This window comes from Labeo rohita, chromosome 18, assembly GCF_022985175.1.
Source record: "Labeo rohita strain BAU-BD-2019 chromosome 18, IGBB_LRoh.1.0, whole genome shotgun sequence".
In the NCBI taxonomy this organism is placed as follows: domain Eukaryota; kingdom Metazoa; phylum Chordata; class Actinopteri; order Cypriniformes; family Cyprinidae; genus Labeo; species Labeo rohita.
This window is the reverse complement of record NC_066886.1, coordinates 1,614,124-1,640,523: the sequence shown is the minus strand read 5'-3', so window position 1 is coordinate 1,640,523 and position 26,400 is coordinate 1,614,124. Positions and strand designations below refer to the sequence as shown.

The 26,400-nt window shown below is 36.0% G+C and overlaps 1 protein-coding gene across 1 annotated transcript in view; it reads left to right on the top strand.

The window, feature by feature from the left end:
• LOC127181019 (transcription initiation factor TFIID subunit 4) overlaps positions 1-26,400 on the top strand; it is a 113,737-nt gene that overhangs the window by 65,827 nt on the left and 21,510 nt on the right. Inside the window, exon 14 of the mRNA XM_051135488.1 lies at positions 3,967-4,089. Coding sequence (XP_050991445.1) covers positions 3,967-4,089 — 123 coding nt within the window. The remainder of the gene's footprint in view (positions 1-3,966; positions 4,090-26,400) is intronic.

Here is a 26,400-nt window from a genome sequence, read left to right as displayed (position 1 = left end):
GGTTCGTTCTTTCTTGTATTTTTAATAATTTACTAAAATAAAAATGTTATAATGTTAAAAAATAAAATGTATTTTGTATTATTATTATTATTATCATTTAAATCTTCATTATTTTATGGAAAATAGTGTTATTGCTATAGTAATACATCATTGATTTGTTTATAATTTAATAAAATAAAAATAATATGTAATAACAGCAATAATAATAACTATTAAAAACTTGATTGACAGTACAATAGTATTATTATTATTATTATTATGATTCAATTGTATTATTATATTATTATTATATTATTGTAATATATATTGTATATTATTGTATTAATAACAATAATTACATTTATTATTATTAATAATAATAATAACATGAACATTTTACAGTACAATGGTGTCACTACAATGGTATTTATTGATTTAATTTTTATATTTAAATTAAAAAGAAAAAATATTTTAAATGATAAAATAATAATAATAATAATAATATGAACACTTGATTTCTAATTTTCAAATATTAATAATAATACTTATTATTATTTTTATTATCATAATGATTAGTATTTTTATTAAATTATTTATTTTTATTAAATTATGTAAATAATCAAGCATGTATTATTATTATTATTATTATTATTATTTGCATCTTTGTTTTTTCACCTTTGAAAAATTAGCGTCTTTGCATCCTTCCAAGTCTTTTGAAGCATTATGATAGCTTGTTGTGAGGAACTTTCTGTTTAAAAATTATTTTTTTTTTTTGGAATCTTATTGACGTTTATGGAGTGCATCAGCCTCTAAACACCTTACATTGTATGGAAAAGAGCAGCATGAACATTTTGCTAAATGTCTCATTTTCTGTTTTATGGAAGAAATAAGGCCATACTATGTGTTTGATTTGTCCCTCTAAATACATCTTCTAGACAACAGTAAGACTGAACGGAAATAAAACTGAGGTGTTTTTTTTTTTTTTTTTTGTGAAGAAGACCTTGGTAATCTCAAGTGTCAGTTTTATGGTTTCAGTAGACACTCATCCACTAAACTGATACCTAAAGGTATTTTTCAAGGTGTTGCTGCAGGTAAAGACGAGCATGTCTTCATCACACCACCACAGACGTACATGCTTGTGCTTTTCTTTGCGTTTGTCTCACTTGTGAAGGGCAGCATCCTATCGGCCATCTGACACCACAGACTCACTGTCTACAGACACAATTTGCACTGGCTGTTGAAAACCAAAGCAATCTTTATAACACGCCATTTTGAGGGCAACATCACAGTTCTCTCTGATCTTACACACACACACACACACAGAGAACTGACTGCATGAAAGATTGCATTGATTGCCCTCATTCAGTTTAGCAACACACACACAGTCTCTCTCTAACACCAGCGGGCACAGGGCGGTTCGCTCCCTCACTGCAGACAGACTGTGACGGCCGTGTGTGTGTGTGAGGCCATATGTGGCTGTGTATGACTGTGTGTATGTCTCTGTACGTTCGTGTGTGTGTGTGTGCTGGCCTCAGGCTCCAACACGTCCTCAGAAAGGGTCTGTGAGCGAGGCTGCCCCGCAGGAAACCGTGACATTACCTGAGGCGCCACTGGGCCCTCTTACACTTCACAAAGTGAAAAATCACATCAGAGCGTGTGAGCCGACCACACACACACACACACACACACACACACTTTTGTATTCACACCTAAATATCTCTAAACACACTAACTACATTTTGAAGGATTTTGAGGTAAAGGACACTTATGGATGTGTTGATTTGATTCTGGCTATTTGGTTTTTTGCATATGATGATGTCACTTCCTGTGACATCATGCCACAGCTGAGACAGTTGCTTGGTTTGGAATGGAATAATAGTTTAATTGACATGTGCAGCTGATTGATAAAATGCTGCAAAAAATCTGTATTTTTGTTGTAAAGTTGTCCAAATGAAGTTCTTAGCAATGCATATTACTAATCAAAAATTACGTTTTAATATATTTACGGTAGGAACTTTACAAAATATCTTCATGGAACATGATTTTTACTTAATATCCTAATGATTTTTGTCATAAATACAAAATTGATCATTTTGACCCATCCAATGTATTTTTGGCTATTGCTACAAATATACCCATGCTACTTAAGACTGGTTTTGTGGTCTAGGGTCACATAAATAAAGTTAATTCAATCTAAAATATACTCAGAATTTACAATTTCGTCACTTAACCTTGTCACGATATGAAGTTATCTCAAGATTGAGACTGCTAATGCTGCTTCTGGTTCATTTTTCACAGGTTTTTATTTTTCAGGTTGACTGCAATGCACTGTGGGATAGAATAGTGACATTCAATCACATACACATCACATTTGGCAAATATTATACAGTAGGTCATTTAGGTATTTCATGCATACATATGAAAAATTATGTATACATACTGTAGAATTACACTATTTAATAATTTGGTTAATTAAAAAAAAAAAAAAAAAAAAAAATTTTTCTCTGCTCGCCATGCATTTATTTGATCAAAAATACTGTAAAAATCATAAATATTATTATGATTTAAAATAGCTGTTTTCTATGTGGATATGTTTTAAAAAAGTATTTTATTTCTGTGATCAAATCTGAATTTTCAGCATCATTACTCCAGTCTTTAGTGTCACATGATCCTTCAGAAATCATTCTAATATGCTGATTTGCTGCTCAAGAAACATTTCATTTTATAATCAGTGTTGAAAACAGTGCTGCTTAATGAACCCAAACTTTTGAGTAATATGAGGAAGGTGGAGGCAGGCCTAAAATTAATGGGAGAAATTGCAGCTCTTATTATGGTGGTTGTAGGACAGAAAGCCCCGCCTTTAAATTAAAAGAGCCAATCACCTTAGGCATCACATGATCTTAACGCTCTAAAATGCACATTAGCTGAACCATACTAAAAATATATATTTTGCGTGTGTGTGTTTGTGTGATTTTTAGCTCAAGAAGGACAATTTATGATAAAATCTTTGTCAGTTTTATTGTTGATTTGTATTTGATTATAGACATGCAAGCTTGGTAATTAGTTTTGGAGATTTTGTTTATTTCTCTTTTCTAGAAAAGCCTGCCTGGGGGTGGTAATAAAACAGATGGCAAGTGGATTGACTTGATTTTGATGTAGCCTTGGGGTTTTCTTGTGTGTTTGTAGGTCCATGAGACACTGGTGTAATTTTATGGTTCAAAACGGTGCTCATGACGCTTTGTGCAGCTCACAGTGAGCCTTAAAGGATTAGTTCACTTCCAGAACAAAATTTACAGATAATTTACTCACCCCTTTGTCTTTCTTTCTTCAGTCATAAAAATGTTTTTTTGAGGAAAACATTTTAGGATTTCTCTCCATATAGTGAACTTCTATGGTGCCCGTGAGTTTGAACTTCCAAAATGCTGTTTGAAAGCAGCTTCAAAGGGCTCGATTTTGAAGTTGGAGAAGAAAATGAGATGGGAGTTTTTCGACATACCCTAACTGCCCGGAGTTCACACAGAGCTAGACAAGATGAGCATTTGAGGTTAAAAAGTATATAAATTGTCAATTTTTATAGAAAATAACTGATCGTTTCGCTGGGATCATTTAGAACCTTTGAAGGTGCATTTAAACTACATTTTTGAAGTTCAAACTCAGGGCACCATAGAAATCCATTATATGAAGAAAAATCCTGAAATGTTTTTCTCAGAAAAACATAATTTCTTGATGACAAGGGGGTGAGTAAATTATCTGTAAATTTTTGTTTGGGAAGTGAACTTCCCCTTTTACTACCCATCAGTCTTTGCGGCATGGATGTTTTTACGCTTTACTGTGAGTTTTCTCTAGCTGGACAGGATTATCAACAATATCCATTTTTCTGATATTTTCTGATATCAGAGTGTGTGTTATTAGCTTTCAAATTCATTATTTTTGGATGCAGTTTCTCTCATGTCCTGGTTTGTAATATGACATTTTTTCTGTTTTCAGATGCAGCAGCAGGAACTCGCCCAAATGAGACAACGAGACGCCAACCTGACGGCACTCGCCGCCATCGGCCCTCGGAAAAAACGCAAAGTAGACTCGCCAGGAGCTACAACGACAGGCACTGAGGTACGAACCTTTCTACACCAAACCATATTACATGAGTGCGATCGGTTGTAAGCTGAGAGATGAAATTGTAATATTTGATTTGATCCCATATTTTAAACTTTGGATATTAAGGGCTGGTTGATATATATGATATTCATAATATATTCAGGATTTTACTGTCTATATAAATTTAAGCAACAAAGTGATTATTGTGCTTACTTTTTGTCATTGCCCAAACATAGAGACATGTTGCTGGACTATTTTCGGCAACTGTCTTTTGTTGTTTTGTGAGAGAATCAGTAAGTTTGATTCATTTGAGTGAATCATTTTAAATAGATGAGTTGATTCAGAACTCTTCAGTGATTCATTTACTGTTTGAAAAACATTGATCACTAGATTTTTACAATATTTTAATTCTCACATTATTCATTATGAATCTACTTGACTAAAATTAGCTTGGTTGACATTGTTGTCTCTGATGGAGCCAAAAAACAAAACAAAACAAATGAAATCAGTTATTTCAGAGTAAATACTGTGTTCTGGTATTCGTTTTGAAATAGCTGAAAGTGACTTTTGGATATTTTTTTTATTAGTTTTAACACCATTAAAGGGGTCATCGGATGCTAAGTTCCCTTGAGTTGTTTGAAATCTGTATAAGTTTCTTATGGAAGCCTGTTTCAGCGAGTTTGTCTCGGAATTCTGAGTTCATAACTCGCAATTGTGAGTTTATATCATGCAGTTGCGACTTTATTTATCAGAATTGTGAGTTTATATTTTGCAGTTCTGACTATATTTTGAATTTATGACTAATATGACACCTAAAATAATTGATTTTATAAGTGCTGACATCCTTTTTTGTAATATGGCATGTCTCGGAGAGCGATTCGTTCAGTTGCACATGCGCAACATCCTATTAGGTTCTGTACTGGAATTAGTTCACCTGTTTCGAGTCATAGACAAAATTTCGCTAATCATAGACTAAAGACTCAAACAATTAATGAATCTTTTCTGTTTCTTATAGAATTATAGTTTTGTCTTGTTTGTGTTGTGATCAACGTTTGTGTAAGCAGTAGATGTGTTAGGGAAGTAACACGTAACATTTTAATTATATTTTGCTAAAATGAACAAAATGACTCAAAAAGATTCGTTCATTTTGCTGTACGAGACTCCGAGGTCCGAGTCGGTAAAATGATCCGAACTTCCCATCACTACTACGAATCACGTCTAAGTTCATCGTCGGTGTACTGAGTATGGCGAAAAAACTCCATCTTATTTTCTCCTACAACTTGAGAGGAGGACATCGTTGTACCTTTTTGTTACTAAACATCATTTAACTTACTTGCACTTTCTTAGTCTTTGCGCGTTCACTTTGTAAACACTGGGTCTGTAGTTCCGCCTGCGTTCCGTGTGACCTTTCGACGTGATTCAGTAGTACGTAGCGTCATGAACGGGCATCCCAGAGCCTGTGCTACACAAGCTTTTGTGCTTAAAAAGTACAAAAAAAAAAAAATCGAAAAAAATGACAGATTGTTTAGCCAGATAAGACCCTTCTTCCTCGGCTGGGATAGTTTAGAGAAGGTGCATTTAAACTACATTTTGGAAGTTCAAAATTAGGGCACCAATTAAGTCTTGAAAATCCTGAAATGTTTTCCTCAAAAACCATAATTTCTTCACGACTAAAGACAGAAAGACATGAACATCTTGGATGACAAAAGAGTGAGTAAATTATTTGTGAATTGTTGTTCTGGAAGTGGACTTCTCCTTTAAGACTGGTTTTGTGGTCCAGGGTCACATATGTATTGATGGATATTATACTGATTATAATACAGTGTTTGTTATTTTGCGTCATGCTCTTGGGGATTAATGTTTATTTGTTTCATTGTAAGTATTAGTCTTTTATCAAAGCAAAAAATAAACGTCAGAGAATTTTTCCCTGCAGTGTTTGTCCAGTTTCCCACAGCAGTGAACGGGACGCGGTGCACGTCTGTCGTCCGTGAGCGCATTAGCAGTGTTGTTCGGATGCGGATCGCAGTGCCGCTACACATATGGCTACCAGCTCTGCTCCGCATTACGCAGGATTACGCCGCGCGCACTGGAGACATGCAGAAACGCCACTATTATATTTCCTCAACATGGTGTTGTACATGAAGTCATTGGGTTTAGCTGCATCTGGTCAATGTTTAGCTTTGCGCTTGCCATCAGAGGGCCTGTTCATATTCCCTCACGGATTCCGACTAATGTTTGAATACCATAAACCGGAAAAAAACACTTTGTGAATGTCAGCCGGTCATTTTAAAAAACGTTGACGTGTGTGTGTGTTTGCTCAATTCCTGCAGTGAACACAACCTCAGCGGAGGCAGCCTAACTAAATAAATGCGTTACTTCTGCATCGTGAACACCATCCTGACCTCTTTCGCTTTATCGTAACCGTCCTGATGTCAACAAGACGCATGAAATGTATATGTACACACACACAGATACTGCGCTTAGGAGTAGTTTTTACCCTGCTTGTATTGGTTTTTTATTGGTTTGCAGCATTAAAATTGACTTTATTTGGCGCTTTTGCAAATGATGAACAGACAAAGTGTTTAATGTCAAATTAAAAACACTTCTGCTCACCAAGGCTGCACTTACTTGGTCAAAAAAGGCAGTTAAACAGTGAAATATTATTACAATTTCAAAGAACAGTTTTCTATGTCAATATATAGTAAAATGTAATTTATGTCTGTGATCAAAGCTGAATTTTCAGCATCGTTACTCCAGTCTTTAGTGTCACATGATCCTTCAGAAATCATTCTAATATGCTGATTTGCTGCATTTATTTGATCAAAAATGCAGTAAAAATGTGAAATATTATTATAATTTCAAATAGCTGTTTTCTATGTGAATATTTGTTAAAATGTAATTTATTTCTGTGATCAAAGCTGAATTGTCAATATCATTACTCTAGTTTTCAGTGTCACATGATCCTTCTGAAATCATTCTAATATTCTGATTTGCTGCTCAAGAAACATTTATGATTATTATCAATGTTAAAAACAGTTGCGCTGGCCAGTATTTTTGAGGAAAGGTGATACATTTTATTTTTCAGAATTCAAAAGAACAGCATTTATTTGAAACCGAAATCTTTTGTTACATTGCTACTGTCTTTACAGTTACTTTGGATTAATTTAATGCATCTTTGCTAAATTGAAAAAAAAAAGTTATTGAATATCTAAGAACCATCTGATAGCAGTGTCATGGCTAAGGGTCTTGGCTGTTTTGTGTTTTCTGTGTTTAATTGTAGGGTGTTTTTCTGAAGTAACGCCGCCCATCTGACCACCTCTCATTTTCATGAGTAGAGAAAGGCAGGATAGACAGAGGAAAGAATGTTAACTTATTTTCACTTTATTTTCACCTCCCCTCATTTCTTCATTTCGGCTGGGGCTGCGTGCCGCCCTGGGGCGTTTTCTCTGCTTTCTCCAGAGCAAAGTGAATGTGACTTTTCTAAGGGGGTCACGGAGTGGCTGCGGGCTACGGCAGCGCCGCCGTATTCCGGCCTTTTCTGAGTTTCACTCTGGGGCTCGGCAGAGATTTCATCTGCGCGCGAATGTGCCGTGGGGCGCGGGCTCAGGGTGAGCTGCACCGCTTCATTCGCGGTACTCTGATTGTCGGAGTATCCGGACTCTGTTCTGCCACGTTAATCCCAAACAAAAGCCTCTCAGTGTCCGGAAACGGCCACCAGACTGAGAGGGAGTAATGAGAGAGATGCTGAAAGAGCTGCAGGATTATTATAGTTAACTAATACTTAAGCTGGAAAAAAAAATAAAAAAATTGGCTTAAAATAAAATGAACCTCAACTGAAATAAAATATAAAAGAAATTGCATTTATTTTATAATGACATGGAAGAAGAGGAAACATTGCTGAGGAAACATTTCTCATTTTCATGAAATAAAACAAAAAATGTATATTATAAAATGAATTAATTATTAAAACTAATAAAACTGAGAAAGCACAATAAAATGACTAAAAACGTAATTTAATTAAAATTATTTAATATGTCAGAAAAATATAAAAATTAAAAACTAATTTAAAATATTACGCAAGCAAAATACATTGAAAAAAAACTGAACTGAGTTTAATTAATATGTAATTAAAATTAAATATAAACAGAAAAATATTTAAATTAAAAACTAATTTTACAAGCTAATTTAAAATATTAATAAAAATACTAAAAAGTCATTTAATTAAAATAAAATAATAAAAATGAAAAACTAATTTTACAAGCTAATTTAAAATATTAATAAAATACCAAATTACTAAAGAAGTAATTTAATTAAAATAATTAATGTCTAACTAAAATCAAATATAAACAGAAAAAAATAAAAATTAAAAACTAGTTTTACAATTTAAAATTTGCTAATTTAAAATATTAATAAAAATACAAAATTTCTAAAAAGTAATCTAATTAAAATAAAATAATAAAAATTAAAAAGGTAATTTAAAATAATAAAATACTAAATTACTACAAAAAGTAATTTAATTAAAACCTAATTAAAATGAAATATAATCAGAAAAAATACAAATGTTACTACTAATTTTAAAAAATAATTTAAGAAATTACTATAAACTTTTATAGAGTTATAGAGTTTATTATAGAGTACTCTATAGAGATTATAAAGTAGATTCAATCTTGGGAGAATCTGATTAGAAATTGAGAATAATAGAATATGACGAAAATATGTTTGTCATCTTAATCTTTCATCAAAGTTCAATTAAAGCTTTCTTAATAGGTTTTTCGGAGTATATTAGATCATTAGATAAATTTTATCTTACTCAAAAATACATTATATTATGTGCATGTAATATGGGAGAATTTTATGATTAATACATTTTTGACTGTTGATTGCAGACTTGACAAATGTGAGAACATTGTTGAGATCTTTTGTGAAACAATGCGACGTGTGAGAATACTAGGGTCATGATAGTTCGATGATAGTTTAATGGTAGTTTTTGTCCCTTTTTGAAGTTTGTCAGCCCCTCATCACTATAATATTCCTCATAACTTCCCTTTTATGTTTCGTAGAAGAAAGTAAGTCGTACGGTTTTGGATCGACATGAGGATTTCTTCCTTTTTGGGTGAACTACTCCTTTACAGAGATCTCATTTGTGATGTTTCTGTCCTATGGGTTACCCTGAAACGCCCCGTCAGAGCGTGTGTGTGACTGAAATCAGGTAGCGCTGATGGCGGGGCGGCTGTGGGTGTTTCTTCCTCCTCCTTCACCCCTCCTCTCCTCTCCTCTCCTCTCCTCTCCTCTCGTCTGGCCAGGCAGCAGATCGCCGTGGGGCTGAACCTGATAGCCCATGTTGAGCGTAAAGTCTGTCTCCATCCTGAGCCGGAGAGCGCAAACAAAGAGGCCTTACAGCGCTCCGAGGGATAGATTAGAGAGAGGGAGACAGGGGCCCCTAACTGGCCCTCGCTCGGGGTCATTGCACAGGCAGGAGCCACAGTAACAAACTCTTTCCTTTCGCTCTCAGCGCACACACAAGCTTTGAAGTTCAGCACAAAGACGCTGTGTGGGACGCGAAACGAAGCGAGAAAGAGAAAAAAGAACGTGTAAATGAGTTTGAGTGAGTGAGTGAGTGAGTGTGGTTAAATTCACAGGTGCAGGAAATGAGCCACTAATAATATGACAGGCAGGTGATGTTATTTCCTTGACGCTATGTAACAGTTCAACATGTGTTTCACTTTGACCTGTCTCGTAATGCCACTATGGATCCGAGTGTGGTTTTGCAGTTGATTACAGTAAAATATTTAATGGCAATATTAATATATTTATATTTATTCAGTTAGCACATTTTTCTAGGGTGTTCGGGGGGTTCGCTTAGGCATTTCCAGGTGTTTGAGTGGTTGCCAGGGCATTTCTCAGGAATTCTGGGTGGTCGTTAGGCTGTTGCTAGGAGTTTGGCTGGTTGCTAGGGTGTTTCTAGGGTACTCTGGGTGGTTGCTAGGGCGCTGCTTGGATTTTTGGGTCGTTGTCATGCTGTTGCTAATGTATTCTGGTTGTTGCTAGGGCATTACTAGGTGTTTGTGTGATTTCCAGGATGTTTCTAGGGTATTCTAGATGGTCGTAGGACATTGCTATGGGTTTGGGTGGTTGCCAGGGTGTTTCTATGGTATTCTGGGTGGTTGCTAGGGCGTTACTAGGTGTTTGTGTGATTGTCAGGTTGTTTCTAGGGTATTCTAGGTGGTTGTAAAACATTGCTATGGGTTTGGGTGGTTGTCAGGGTTTTTCTAGGGCATTCTGGATGGTCTCTTGGGTGTTTGCGTGGTTGCAAGAATGTTTCTAGCATATCCTGGGTGGTCACTATGGTGTTGCTAGGTGTTTAGGTGGTTTCCAGTGGGTTTTAGAGTATACTGGGTGGTTGGTAGGGCATTGCTTGGATGTTTGGGTCGTTGTCATGGTGTTTCTAGAGTATTCTGGGTGGTCATAGTACATTGTTATGTGTTTAGATGGTTGCCAGGATGTTTCTAAGGTATGCTGGGTGGTTGCTAGGGCGTTACTAGGTGTTTTATTTGATTTCCAGGATGTTTCTAAGGTATTCTAGGTAGTCGCAGGACATTGCTATGGGTTTGGGTGGTTGCCAGGGTTTTTTTAGTGCATTCTGGATGGTCGCTATGGTCTTGCTGAGTGCTAGGTGTTTAGGTGGTTGCCAGTGTGTTTCTAGGGTATTCTGGGTGGTCGCTAGAAGATTATTAGGTGTTTGGGTGGTTGTCTGGGTGTTTCTAGGGCATTCTGGATGGTTGCTAAGGTGTTGCTGGGTGTTTGCATGGTTGCCAAGGTGTTTCTAGGGTATTCTGGGAGGTTGCTAGTGCATTGTTCGGATGATTGGGTTGTTGTCATTGTGTTTCTAGAGTATTCTGGGTGGTCGCTAAGGCATTACTAGGTGTTTGGCTGGTTGCCAGGGTATTTCTAAGGTATTCTGGGTGTTTGCTAGGACGTTGCTAGATGTTTGTGTAATTTTCAGGATGTTTCTAGGGTATTGTAGGTGGTCGTAGGATATTGCTATGGGTTTGGGTGGTTGCCAGGGTTTTTCTAGGGCATTCTGGATGGTTGCTAGGGTGTTGCTGGTTGTTTGGGTGGTTGCCAGGGTGTTTCTAGGATATTCTGGTTGGTCGATAGGACATTATTAGGTGTTTGGGTCATTGCCAGGGTGTTTCTAGGGCTTTCTGGGTGGTCGCTAGGGTGTTGCTGGGTGTTCAGGTGGTTGCTTTAATGTTTCTAAGGTATTCTAGGTGGTCGCTAGGGCATTGCTGGGTGTTTGGGTGGTTGCCAGTGTGTTTCTAGGGTATTCTGGGTGGTTGTTGGGATATTAATAGGTGTTTGAGTGGTTGCCAGTGCGATTTTAGGGTATTCAGGGTGGTTGGTAGATGTTTAGGTGGTTGGCATGATGTTTCTAGGGTATTTTGGGTGGTTGCTTGGGCATGACCAAGTATTTGGGTGGTTGCCAGGGTGTTTCTAGGGTTTTCAGGGTGGTTGCTAGGTGTTTTCCAGGGTGGTTTCCAGGCTGGGGTCATTTATGACTAATTCTCTGTTTGAAACAGCATATGAGTAATAGTGATGCTTGACTTAACAAATCCCACTAATTATTCCTGTGTAGTAAATTGCAGTAAAGGATCAGCAAAACAGGGAGATCGAATGGGGTTTTTTATTTAAAATGTGTCACCTTTTTCTTTTAAGGTTGTGGATGAGAAAAAAGGCATAAGTAGGGAAAGACTGCGAGCGAGGGAGAGAGAGAAAGAGAGGGGAAAAGCACAAGGAAAACTGATGCCCTTTCCTCCAGCTAAATTAACAGGAATCACGTGGAAAACAATCCGAGCCGGGAATGAAAGGGGGGGTGGAACCATTAAAATGCGCCCGGGGCGATGGACTGCGCCCAGTATCACTAAAAATGCTCTCGCTACAGATGTGCAGGCAGGCTTACAGGCAAACTCTGCTCTTGTTCTATAGCTACAATTAAAATCAACCTCCCTGCCAAAAAATTGGATGGTAGAAAGAGAGAAAAGCAGACATGAACATCAAAGACAGATTGAAATGTGTAGTCAGTAATAAGAATGGTCTCCAAGCCCCGCGGTTCTCCACGGTCCTCTTGTTAATGAGAATTTTTGACCTCTGGTTTGTAAGTTAAACTTGTAATCTTGGTTAATGAAGTAAATCAATCCCAACTTGGAGTGAGCAGCCTTTCCTTCCATCCAGCCTTTCTGTGTCTTCGCCTGCTTTCGCTCGTCTTTTTCTTCTCCTCCCATCTTTCCCAGCCTGAGTAAACGCGGGCAGATCTTTCAGCCAGACAAACAGGAAGGCCACGGGTGTGTTGTCTCTCTCTCTCTGTGTGTGTGCTCTTTGACGTCTGCTTGGCGAGCCGTTTGGTTTTCGTAGCCCTTCTGAAGGGCTGGTGGAGGGACCCGGTCACAAGAGACACTCTATTGAGACACTCTGTTTGAGTCTGTATTTGACCCCTGTCTCTCATTTGAACTGTAATAAAGCATATTGTTTTAGAAAAGTACTTTAGCTGGAATGGACTAATTTTTGTAATTTTTTTGTCATTTTTTTTTGAACAGCAAGATTATTAATGTTTTTTAAATGAAGTCTCTTCTGCTCACCAAGCCTGCATTTTTTTTTATTCAAAGTACAGCAAAACCAGTAAAATTTTGAAATATTTTTACTATTTAAATTAGCTTTATTCAGTTTGAATATATTTTAAAAATGTAATTTATTTCTGTGATTTCAAAGCTGATTTTTTTGCATCATTACTCCAGTCACATGATCCTTCAGAAATCATTCTAATATCCTGATTTGCTGCTCAAAAAACATTTATTATTATTATTATTATGTTGAAAACAGCTGAGTAGAATTTTTTTCAGGTTTCGTTGATGAATAGTAAGTTCAGAAGAACAGCATCTGTCTGAAATAGAAATCTTTTGTAACATTATAAATGTCTTTATCATCAATTTAAAGCATCCTTGCTAAATAAAAGTATTAATTTCTATAATTTCTATTTCTATTCATCAAGGAATCCCGAAAAAAAGTAGTCAGCTGTTTTAAATATTGATAATAATAATAATACATGTTTCTTGAACAAGAAATCAGCATTCTGAAAGATCATGTGACACTAAAGACTGGAGTAATGATACTGAAAATGTATCTTTGATCACAGGAATAAATTACATTTTAATATATATTTAAATATAAAGCAGTTATTTTAAATAGCAAACATATTTCACAATATTACTGCTTTTGCTGTAATATGGATCAAATAAATGCAGGCTTGGTGAGCAGAAGAGATTACTTTGAAAAACATTAAAAATTTTACTGTTCAAACTTTTTTTCGTTATAGCCATTAACTAATCAAATAGATATTGTTTTAACAGTCATTGTTTGGTTCAAATCTAGCCTAGACATGTTTCAAATGAAGTTATGCACTGAAACATTATATTTTTCTGTAGAAAAATGTGAAAACTGTTTGAAATAGAAAATCTAAGAAAATCTAAAAACAAAATCATCAACATTTTTAACAAGCCATTAAATCTTTAAATGAGTAACCATTATTTACTCTAGCACTGTTTTGAAGATTTTTTTTTAATAGAGTTTGCAACATCATTTATTTTTATTTCAAATTTAATTTAATTTAATTTAATTTAATTTATTTATTTGTCTGCAACTGGATGCATAATATCAGGACAATAAATAAAGCCTTGGTTTATTTATTTAAATGTCAGAAGCATTTACAAGTCTAGATTGAGCATCAGATATGTATATTTTAAGATTATTTATTCATTTATTTGTTTGTTTGCTTGTTCGTTTACATGACTTGAACATCCAAGAAGATCTCAGCTCAGTTTTGAACACTTAAAATATATAAATATATATAAATAGGTATCATATACAACAATATTCTGTATGTATATAGTCAGAAGTAGAACATGTCATCTTGCTTTTAGAGAACTGAACAAACTTCATTTTAAATTAAAAGCAGGCAAATTCATATTAAAAGACCCACCTCATGATTCACGTGTGACATGTTTGTTTGCATCAGTCTGCAAATGTTTGCGAGGCCTTTGCAAACAGCAGCGCAATTACTATTTCACGCACGGCGACGACAGATAGTGCATGTGGCTCTTTAACTCGACGGCGATTTCAGTAACCGCAAGAATTCGTCGGCACGTGTGCGCGTGGTCTACATCGGTTGGAGGGTTCGTGCGGGTCAATGATCTGAGACTCTGTAAAGTCTCAACGTCTGCTTGTTGTCTTTCCGCACACAATGACCTGCTCCGACACGCACGCCTGTCAGTCCAGGTCACAGATAACTTCCTTACATGACTCATTTCATTCTGATGGGTTTTTCTTGATTGTTTTTTAGTGCATGAGTTTGTTCCTCCCAGCTGCACCACACCCACCCCGTCCATGTGAATCCATCAGCCGTAAACCAGCAGTCTGCATCAAATAAACAATATTCAGGAATAATCGCACCAAATGAAAACCATCAGCGCTAACGTTTGTGTCACGTGTCTAAACTTCCCAAACGCTCTGCCACGACTCATGTATTCCGGTTAGGTGAATGAAAAAACTGTTTTGTATACATATTTTCATTCATGTTCACAAAGCGGGAGATTTAGTCTCGTTTTTGTTTCCTGGCTGCGCTCATTTGAAGGTTCAGCTCTGTTAAAAACACCTCACATCCGTCGAAAACGCCCTTAGTGGTTTTCCGTGCAGCCCGAGAGGGATCTGCGAGGAAGGAGAAGTTGAAAGCGCTATACATCACGCAGGAAAAGGCCGTTTAGTGCCACGGTTTTCCCTGTGGTCCTGTAGAGCGGTGCGGGAACTGGCCTACGGAAAAGCTCGGACAATAGCGCTCTGTATCCCGCCTGGAGGGCCGCCAGTTTGGATGGGTCAACTACATCATGTTTAATAAGATATTTGTGTCTTACGTTATGCCAAGATGAAAAACCATGCAACAGGAGGGTCGAGAGACGTCGAGTTTCTTAAAAACAAAGATTCTTTATTGATATTTTAAAGTTGTGTAGTGAAAACAGATTCTTTAGATTATTAATTTGCTTTTGGAGCCTTTATTTTTAAAAGCGTGAATTAAAATATATATACACAAGCACAAATCTGCACTAATAAAAAAGCCTTCAGACGAATGTTTCCATAAAATCTGGATTCTCCATGTTGCTGCCAGTGAAACTTTGTGCAAAAAAATGGTTAAATATACAGTTTTGACAACAAAGTTGAGCCTGAGGGCAGGTTCAGATACTCATCTTAAAGAAATTAATTACCTCCCTTGTTAATCTAGATATAATTAAGTTTCTGAAGAATGAATTTCACTGCAGTTTTGCCATGGAGACGTTACGGCAAGCAGAGCCAAAACTAGAAGCTGCTGGTCAGGGATGATGGGATATCCTGCTGATGCATTCCCTCTGTCCTTCCCACGCTTGTCTGGGAATACATCATCTATCCCGCTATAAACCGGAGATTAGCGTTAACATGAGGTGGGTGCAAACCAAACCTGCCAGGAACATGTCCGGGATGCGTTTCACCCCAAAATCGAGAGAAAAAAGAATGAATGTTTGACTTTTATGTGTTTTAGAGAAGTTAGGTCATCTATATTCTAGTGTACTCTTGTGACTGAGTTAACTTATGCAGTCCATTATGTATTTGTAGTTTTCTACTGGGGAAACAGACCAAAAATATCCTGCACTGCACAGACTTTTTGTCCAATCAGATGCTGTACATTCTGAATCTCCATTATCTAATGACGTACCTAAAGTTTACTGGCTCAGTAAGATTTTTAATGTTTTTAAAAACAAGTCTCTTCTGCTCACCAAGGCTGTGTTTATTTGATCAAAAACACAGTAAAAATGTGAAATATTATTGCAATATAAAGTAGCTATTTTCTATGTAAATATATAGTGAAATGTAATTTATTCCAGTGATCAAAGCGGAATTTTCAGCATCATTACTCCAGTCTTCAGTGTCACATGATCCTTCAGAAATCATTCTAATATGCTGATTTGCTGCTCAAGGAAAAATTCTGAATATCATCAATGTTGAAAACAGTTGTGCTGCCAAATATTTTCATGAAAACCATGATGCATTTTTATTTTCAGGATTTTTTGGACAAACACAAATGTAAAAGAACAGCATTTATTTGAAATAGAATCTTTTGCAACAGTATAAATGTCTTTGCTGTCACTTTTGACCAATTTAATGCATTCTTGCTAAATAATAATAATAAAAAATTTCATTTTTCATTTAAAAAAATGTAGAGATGTATTGATCCCAAGCCTGAACAGTAGTGTATATCAGTGCCTCAATTTAATAATAATAATACTAATAACAATTATTATTATTATTTTATATGCAGTGTATGCATTACAAATAACTCCAAACAAAAAAGTAACTCCAGTATTTTTTTTTCCCCATTTATTGATTAAAAGCTACCCTTTCTCCACGTTGAGAAAAGTTCTAGAATAAATGTGAACATGAATTAATTCATCTCAAACACAAAAAACTGATTCAGAAATTCAACTCTGAATATATGTTAAATAATACAAATATCCTTTATGCATTTAATCCCATTTTACTAACCAATGTCTTTGCTGCCGACCTTCGATGATCCAAGTCAACCATACTAATAAGCAAAAATTACTCAATATAATCTAACATTTGTTTTTCTTTTTTTTATTGCTGAGGAGTTGACATTTTTTTCCTTCTGCGGTCTACTGTACAGACGTAAATTTACTTTTCTCAAAGCCTGAGGCTTTTGGTGTGAAAAGGCTTTTACATTTGCCAAAATATAAGTTATAAAAACAAACAAGCAACCCTGTCTAGATTTAAAAAAGTAACACAAAAGTAAAGTAACGCATTACTTTCCATAAAATGTAACTAAGTAACATAATTAGTTACTTTTTTAGGGAGTAACTCAATATTGTAATGCATTACTTTTAAAAGTAACTTTCCACAACACTGTTTATATGTATATGTGTGTGTATATATATATATATTTAAAAAATGGGAGTTATGAAAAAAAAATGTACATAAAATAAGCCATTTATAAACAAATGGCAAATGACTATATATATATATATATATATATATATATGCCATTTAATTTTTTTGTGAAATATTTATACATCATTATAGTATTTGTAGTATGCGTTTTATTGCCTTTTTAGTCATTAATATAGTTTATAATGAATATTATTTGAATAAAAATCTAACTACAACATTAAACTGCAGTTTTGTACAGTAATAAAGTAAAAATTATATTTTTATTACATTAAATGATTATATTACAGAAATGAGAATTACTAACAGAACTAACTAGAAGTACTAGAAGTAAAATCCATATATGCAAATACATCTATATGCGTATTTAATTGTACTGAGAAAGCAAACGGTGCTGAAACTGGCTTTATTTTCCTAATGTGTTTATGTGTTTTATTTTGTGGTGAAATTTGAGCCAGACATATTTTGATGAGATTCCGGGCGTCTGTTTCAGTCGTTTGTGTTTAACGGCGGTTGTTTGTACTGCGCACTAGAGGCCATTGAGTCTTTTGAAGCGAATATGACTGGAATCTGAATCCAGTCGGCTGTAATTCACCCCAGGATCTACTTTCCATCATCCTTGGGAAACGTATTTAGAGTCGGCGCTCTCTCGCGTCTGTGAAATTAGCCGCGGTCTCGTTGAGCTCTGCTACATTGTGACATTACTGCAAAACACTTTTGTGTTGCTATCTATTAAAGCATGTTGTTTCTTTTTGATTTTATTATTTGTGTCAGCTACGTTCTGCTGGTGGAAAGGTTGATGCCCGAGGACACGAGCAAGTGAAAATGCTGGAATGATCTTTCATTAAAGGCTGCCAGTGGAAGAGGAAATCTGAGATGGAAAGAGATGTTAAAACGTATGGCGTTAGCAAAACACAACTGCCCACATAAACACGGCAAACTGCATCTTCGTGTACCGATTTGACTCGCGTTTCTAATCTATAAAGCTACGTAGACTCTAAAAACACATGTAGTAAAATCCCTGAAGAGTATTTTGAAAGCGAATAGATTTAATAATCAAACGACTTGCTGCCGGGGAACCAAATTCATCTTTACCCCTTTCTCGAGCAAATCATCATCACTTATTTATTTTTGGCTAGAACTCTGCGCGGAAGTAACGATTCTGAAAGTGACTTTTAATTTGACGGGCCTTCGGTCGCTGCGTTCGGGGAAGGCTTGATTAAAAAGAGGAGCACCATATTGTTTGCAGATGGAGGCGCTTCAGGAGGAGTTGTAATTGAATTTCTGCGTGGAGATGGCAGGCCAACCTCAGCACCTGTCTGGCACCTACGACCAGACTGGGAAAGAGTGACTGAAAAAGACATTCAGCAATTCCGCTTCGGAAACATTTCTCGGAATGGAATGTTAGGATGATACGACACAATGTTGCATGACCTCATCAGCAGAAACAGATGCAAAGTTGGATTTTCAGCATCATTACTCTAGGCTTCAATGTCACGTGATCCTTTGCAAATCATTCTAATATGCTGATTTGCTGCTCAAAAAATATTTATTATTATTATTAATATTAAAAACTATGGAAGCCCGTTTCTGTCACTGGATAAAAAAATGAATTCAGACTTTTTTTCAAAATTGCAGGATTAGAATTTTTCCTCACAATTCTAAGTTTATATCTCCGAATTCCGACTTTTTTTTTTATTGCAATTCTGAGAAAAAGTCAGAATTGTAAAAAAAAGGCGCAACTATTATTTTTATTTCATAGTGGGCACAAAAACGCAGAATAGCAAGATATAAACTCAGAACTGTGACAAAACAGCAATTCTGAATTTACATCACACAATTCTGACCTTTTTTCTGAGAATTGCGAGATATAAAATCTGAATTGCAAAGTTTTTTAAATAAATTTTTCTCAGAATTGCATAAAAATAAAAAATAAATAAAAAATCTAAATTTCAAGGTTTTTTTAATTGCAATTATGACAAAAAGTCAGAATTGTGAGATAAACAGTCACAACTATTATTTTTACTTCACGGCGAACACAAAAACACTGAAATATAAACTCTAAATTTGGACAAAAAAGTCAGAATTCTGTGTTTCTGTATTTTTGTGTCCACCATAAAAATAATAGTGATTTTATTAATTTTTTTATATTTCACAACTCAGACTCTTTTCTCAAAATTGCACAATATAAACTTAGAATTTTTACATTTTTCTCAGAATTGCACAAAAAAAAAAAGTTTGCGAGATATAAACTCAGAACTGTGACTCTGAATTTCTTGCACAATTCTGAGTTTGCATCTAACAGTTCAGATTTTTTCCTCAGAACCGCAATATTTAAAATCAGAATTGCAAGATATGAAGTCAGAACTTTGGCGTTCTTACAACTCCAAGTTTACATCTCATAATTTTGTGTTTTTTTGTCAACCACAGAATAAAAACTCTTAGAACTGTCTCAGAATTTCTCTCACACTCAAAAATAAAGGTGCTTCACGATGCTGTAGAAGAACCTTTTTTGTTTAAATGGTTCCATAAAGAACCTTTAACGTCTGAAGAAGGTTCTTTGTGGCTAAAGAAGGTTCTTCAAAAAAAAAAAAAGGTAAGAAAGAGATGGTTCTTTAAAGAAACTTTCACTGAATGGTTCTTTGTGGGACCAAGCATATTTTTTCTATGGCATCGCTATGAAGGACCTTTTAAAGCACCTTTATTTTTAAGAGTGCAGAATGGTAAGAAAAAAAGTCTGAGTTTGTATCTTGTGCAATTCCAAGTATTCAGTATTGCAAGATATAAAACCAGAATTGCAAGAAAAAAGTCATCTCACAATTCTGTATTGTTGTGTTCACCATGGAATAAAAATAATAATTTTGACTTTTAATCCTACAATTTTGGCTTTTTTTCTCAGAACTGCAATTTAAAAAGTCTGGATTGTGAGATAAAAAGTTGCAGTTTCTTTTTGGCAAAAACAAGCTTCCACAAAAAGTGAGCTGCTTCTTGTTATTGTGGAAATTGTAATAAGTGATTCAGAAATTCCACTTTGGAATTCTGGGAAACATTTCTGGGAATGTTAGGATGTCTTTTGACACTCAGTCATGTTGCGTGACCTCATTGGCTGTAATACGGCTCAAATGGACATTTGACAGTAATACTGAATCATAAAAAATGTGCCACACAAGCACGCACGCGGGAATCGCCCTGATCCGGGTGGCTCGTTCGAGTTTCCCTGTGAAATCCTGGCACGGTGTAATTAGGTCAGTCGTTTAGTGCATTAATGAGGGTTAATTGCGCGACGTTTGATCTGTGCTCTCTGCCACACATGAGCCGGGTTTCCATTCCTCCAGTATAAATGTCCATTCATACGCTTCTTTTCCTGTTTAACGCAGCGCCAGTGATCCGTGCGGATATCACCACAAATCCATCGCTGTGTTTTTAATAAAACACACCGACGTGTCCAGCTCGCCTCCAAAAGTAGCAACAAATCTCCAGTAATCTCCTCCAGCGTTCCTGCTTCCGTCGAGCATATGGCGTGTAGATTGTGTTTTGATGCGACGTGTTTTTCACAGACGTATTTTGTTTTGCGTGCATGTTCGGGGTGGAAAAACATGGCGCGGCTAAAATTAGCAAGCGAAGAGAAGGGCTGGAGTGAATAAACAAGCCAATCCATTAGCGTGGACGGGTTATTGGCTTATTTCGCCTCTTCTAAGGGCGGCCCATTAAAAGTGGTAATGTGTGCCCGCAGCTCTGCCCGAGGGACTCGGAGGAGGCCAGCGAGGAATATTTCACATGCATCAGGCGCCTGAATTAAATAGACCAATGTTCCCTAAAAAGACTGAAGTACATCTCTTTCTGATGTGCGTCTCGGGCAAAAAAATTCATTGATCTTGGAATGTCCCTTGGCAATTATAAAATATTAAATCCAAGTCACACTTTTTGGCTCAGCTTAATTCCTCCTCTCTCTCTCCATCTCTCGCTCTCTCTCCCGCTGTTCATTGCTTCCTCCATTTGATCAATTTTAAAAGTTTGCAATGTTTTCTAATGGAAAGAATCCCAGTAGTGCTGCATAAATTGTTGCCGCGTTCGCATGCAGTTCAGATTGAGAACCCCGATTAAATGAATAGTTAATCTAAAAAATAAAAAAAATTCAGAACATTTACTCACCCTCAGGCCATCCGAGATGTAGATGAGTTTGTTTCTTCATCAGATTTGTAGAAATGTAGCATTCCATCACTTGCTCACCAACGGATCCTCTGCAGTGAATGGGTGCCGTCAGAGCGAGAGTTCCAACAGCTGATAAAAACATAACAATAATCCACAAGTAATCTACACCCATCCAGTCCATCTTGTGAAATGAAAAGCTGCATGTTTGTAAGAAACAAATCCAACATTAAGACTTTTTTAACTAAAATACGAGTGCATAATCCATAATAACACTTCCTTCAGTAAAAAAAAAAATGGTCTGGTCTGAATCAGGAGAGAAATCTGCACAAATCAAGCACCGTTTACAAGCCAAAACAGTTCTAAACAAATATAGATTTGGAAATGTAGCATTCCATCACTTGCTGACCAACAGATCCTCTGCAATGAATGGGTGCCGTCAGAATGAGAGTCCAAACAGCTGATAAAAACATCACAATAATCCACAAATAATCCACACCACTCCAGTCCATCTTGTGAAATGAAAAGCTGCATGTTTGTAAGAAACAAATCCAACATTAAGACGTTTTTAACTAAAATATGAGTGCATAATCCATAATAACACTCCCTCCAGTGAAAAAGTGGTCTGTTCTGAATCAGGAGAGAAATCTGCACAAATCAAACACCATTTACAAGCCAAAGCAGTCCAAAACAGTTCTAAACAAATATAGATTTGGAAATATGTAGCATTCCATCACTTACTGACCAACGGATCCTCTGCAGTGAATGGGTGCCGTCAGAGCGAGAGTTCCAACAGCTGATAAAAACATAACGATAATCCACAAGTAATCCACACCCATCCAGTCCATCTTGTGAAATGAAAAGCTGCATGTTTGTAAGAAACAAATCCAACATTAAGGCATTTTTAATTGAAATACGAGTGCATAATCCATAATAACACTTCCTTCAGTAAAAAAAAAATGGTCTGGTCTGAATCAGGAGAGAAATCTCAACAGATCAAGCACCGTTTACAAGCCAAAACAGTTCTAAACAAATACAGATTTGGAAATGTAGCATTCCATCACTTGCTGACCAACAGATCCTCTGCAGTGAATGGGTGCCGTCAGAATGAGAGTCCAAACAGCTGATAAAAACATCACAATAATCCACAAGTAATCCACACCGCTCCAGTCCACTAAACGTCTTGCGAAGCCAAAAGCTGAGTGTTTGTAAGAAAAAAAATCCATTATTAAGCCGTTTTTCATTTCAAACCATTGCTTCTGGCTAAAATATGAGTCCATAATCCATAATAACGCTTCCTCCTTTCTTCTGTTGTCCTCTCACATTAAAATCCAGCTGCATATTTGTTTAGAGCTGTTTAGGCTTGTAAATGATGCTTGATCTGTACAGATTTCTCTCCTGATTCAGACCAGACCACTTTTTCACTGGAGGAAGCATTATTATGGATTATGGACTCGTATTTTAGTTAAAAACATCTTAATGATGGATTTTTTCTTATAAACATGTAGCTTTTGGCTTCACAAGATGTTAACTGATGTACTGGAGTGGTGTGGATTACTTATGATGTTTTTATCAGCTGTTTGGTCTCTCATTCTGACGGCACCCATTCACCGCCATTGTTAAGCAAGTGATGTGATGCTACATTACTCCAAATCTAATGAAGAAACAAACCCATTTACATCTCGGATGGCCTGAGGGTGAGTACATTTTCAGCAAATGTTAATTTTTGGCTAAATTATTCCTTTAATATGTACTTGTGTGTTTTATAAGATTTGTCACAAAAGGTTTCGTTAAAGATGTTAACTGTCATTAGGGCGATTAACCTCACGCCTGCCTCTTCCCGTGTCCTTTGAGACATCAGAGCCGTCCGTGGCTAATTGGCCAAATAATTAAATTTAACCGTGATCTTAATAAATATATTCAGCCAGCTGTTTGACGGGCCACACAGTTCATTAGAGCCGGTGTGTGTTTGTGATTCGGGTAATTAAGATTTAGAATCGATCATTGAATGCATAATGCAGGAGTCAGTAATCCGTGCGCAGGGACTCCTGCCTTTCCTCGCATCCGCCTGCTAAGAGCCCGTTTACCTCACGGCCTGCTGAGGGGTTTTATTTAGCGAGCCTAATTAACTCAGATTTCGCAATGTTTTCTTTTTCCTCTCTACCTCCTTTTTTTTTTTTTGGCTAAACAATATGTTTTGACTCAAGCAATACTCAATTAACTCGGGTTGTGCATTCATAGGTTTTCGTATCTAAATTTATAGCGTAATTAATATGCACGTGAACATGTTAAACGTGTTCGCTCGTTCAAAACCGCTGTTGTAAATCTACAAATGAATGAATTCAAATAAGCATGTCAAATTGCTTGTTTTTGTTTCTTTATGTGTGTGTGTGCAATGCTGACTGAAACCTGCAGATGGTAATTATAAAGCGTGCTACACCATCAAACCAGCATTCAAGCGCTCTTATTTTCCGCACCAGCCCAAATCACAGTCGCTCGCACTCAAGTTCTGCTTTCTACATCTGTCATATTGCTGTCTGATGAATCCAGACATGTATTTTTTAACAATCCATAAATTATGTATTCTGAGCTGTAATGAACACAGTTGAGTGATACTCTCTGTGATCTCGCTCTGAAGGAGATCTGATATTTTCCTCACTGCAGTCTCAGACTGTTCATTATACGCGTTCAGGTCGCTGTGATGGAGGGACTGCATGCGAATGCATGTAAACAGTGGGGATGCACCTATTTATTTACTTAAATTCTGCCTGAAATTGATAAGAAGTTAAATATTGTCATGCAATGGCTGATAAATGGCTAATATTATAAATATATACTATTTTGTGTACACGTTTCCTCTTTTGTAATTCACTTTGGATGAAAGCATCTTCTAAATATGTGACTGTGAACCACGGGTATATTTGTAGCAATAGCCAAAAATACATTGTATAGGTCAAAATGATCGATTTTTCTTTTATGCCAAAAATCATTAGGATATTAAATAAAGCTCATGTTCCATGAAGATATTTTGTAAATTTCCCACCTTAAATATATCAAAACTTAATTTTTGATTAGTAATATGCATTGCTAAGAACTTCATTTGGACAATTTTAAAGGCGATTTTCTCAGTATTTTGATTTTTTTTGCACCCTCAGATTGTATCTAGGCCAAATATTGTTGCATCCTAACAAACCGTTCATCAATGGAAAGCTTATTTACTTAAAAAAATTGACCCTTATGACTGTTTTTGTGGTACAGGGTTACATATATACATGTAAATGTAGATCAATTCACAGGCTACAAGTGCTTTAAAGCTGTAATGTTTCATTCCAGTGCCACTAGTGTCATAAAACAGAGTTGCAAGAATAATATCTGTTATCAAACAGGTTTTCAGACCACTCCCCCTTTGTGTCATTGGTCAGTCAGACTGATAGCCCTACCCCCAAACTAATGTTATTGGTTGAGTGAGCATTGCAGTGATTGTGATGCTTAAACGAGCATTTTTACAATTGATTTCTAGTTTTATCTGCATTTAAACTGTAATAGAAAAAAATACATTTTACTTTTACAACATTTGGCTAAAGGACAACAATGCATTACAGAAGTAAATGCAAACTTTGTTCAAGTAATGCATCAAACTCTTTTTTTGTATGCATATAGCACTTAAAATAATATTTTTTTTCTATGCATAGAGCTCTTAAAGGTTTAAATCATTGCATTCATTTACTGTATGCTGTGCCTTTAAAATAGCCCTGCAATGCTGCAGTTTTAAGTTTTGAATCTTCAATAGCCAGAAACAAGCATTCACAATGAAATATCTAGTGCATAAACAAACAATTTGGTAACAATATCATGCATCCCTAGAAAACAGTCTACATGCCATCATACGCATATGCTCATAATTACATGGCACTGATTGTGTATGAACACACCTACGTGATTGACATGTCTCTTATGGGTGGTCTAGGCACAAACAGCCACGCTGGATCGTGTTACTCTGTGTATCCGATCTGATTCATTGCTTTTCTCTCTGGGCACACATTCATGCTCTTTGTGTTTTATTGCAGCACAATCTGTCTAAACTTTTATTTTTTTGTATGGTTGCATGTGTATTCGTTCTTTTGTAGTGCGGGTGTGTTTGTGTTGTGAAGCTGTTTGGATATCAGACGGCGCTCTAGGTGTTTTCCCACAGTGCCGACGGGCTTCCCCCGCCCAACCTCCCGCCTCAGGTACAGGAAGATTTCAGTGCTTCCTCCTGCAAACTTGTGCAATTATCACTGCAAGAGTGTAGATTTAAACCGAGTCAATATGTAGATAAGGTTTGCGCATACATACAAAAGGAAGTCGGATTTGGTGCGTAAAAAGAGGGTACGAGGCGAGCCCGTCGGCCTTCTGTGAGGAAACGGGCCTAGTTTGCAGCTTAGCAATGGATTTTGGCTTCGTATTGTTGCTTAGCACAGTTAGAATTTTTTTTTTTAATCTTAATTGCACACGGGCTTATGTGCCATACATTGTAAAAAAAAAAAAAAAAAAAAAAAAAGAGGTTCCTCCCGTGAAAGCGATATAAAAACCCTTTCATAGATTCATACCAGAACTTCAAACATCATGCATCACTTTGACCTCCTCAAAAAAATATTTTGCTATTTATTAGTTGCATAGGTATACACTAACGGTCAAAAGTTAGGAATAATTGCATTTTAATTGCTTGTTTTTTCTAAGAAGTCTCTTAAGCTCACCAAGGCTGCATTTATTTGATAAAAAATACAGTAAAAATAGTAAAATATTATTACAATTTAAAATAACTGTTTTCTATGTAAATATATTTTGAAATGTAATTTATTATTGATGCAACGCTGAGTTTTCAGTATCATTACTCCAGTCTTCGGTGTCGCATGATACATTATTCACAAATAAAATTATGTATATTTTTAATTCTTAATTAACACAAACTTTTAAATGGTAGTGTATCATGGTTTCTACATAAATATGAAGCAGCTCTGTTCATATTTTTACAATATATTTACATAGAAAACATCTATTTTAAATTACAGTAATATTTCACATTTTTACAGTATTTTTGATTAAATAAATGCAGTCTTGGTGAGCAGAAGATACTTCTTTAATAAAATCAATAAA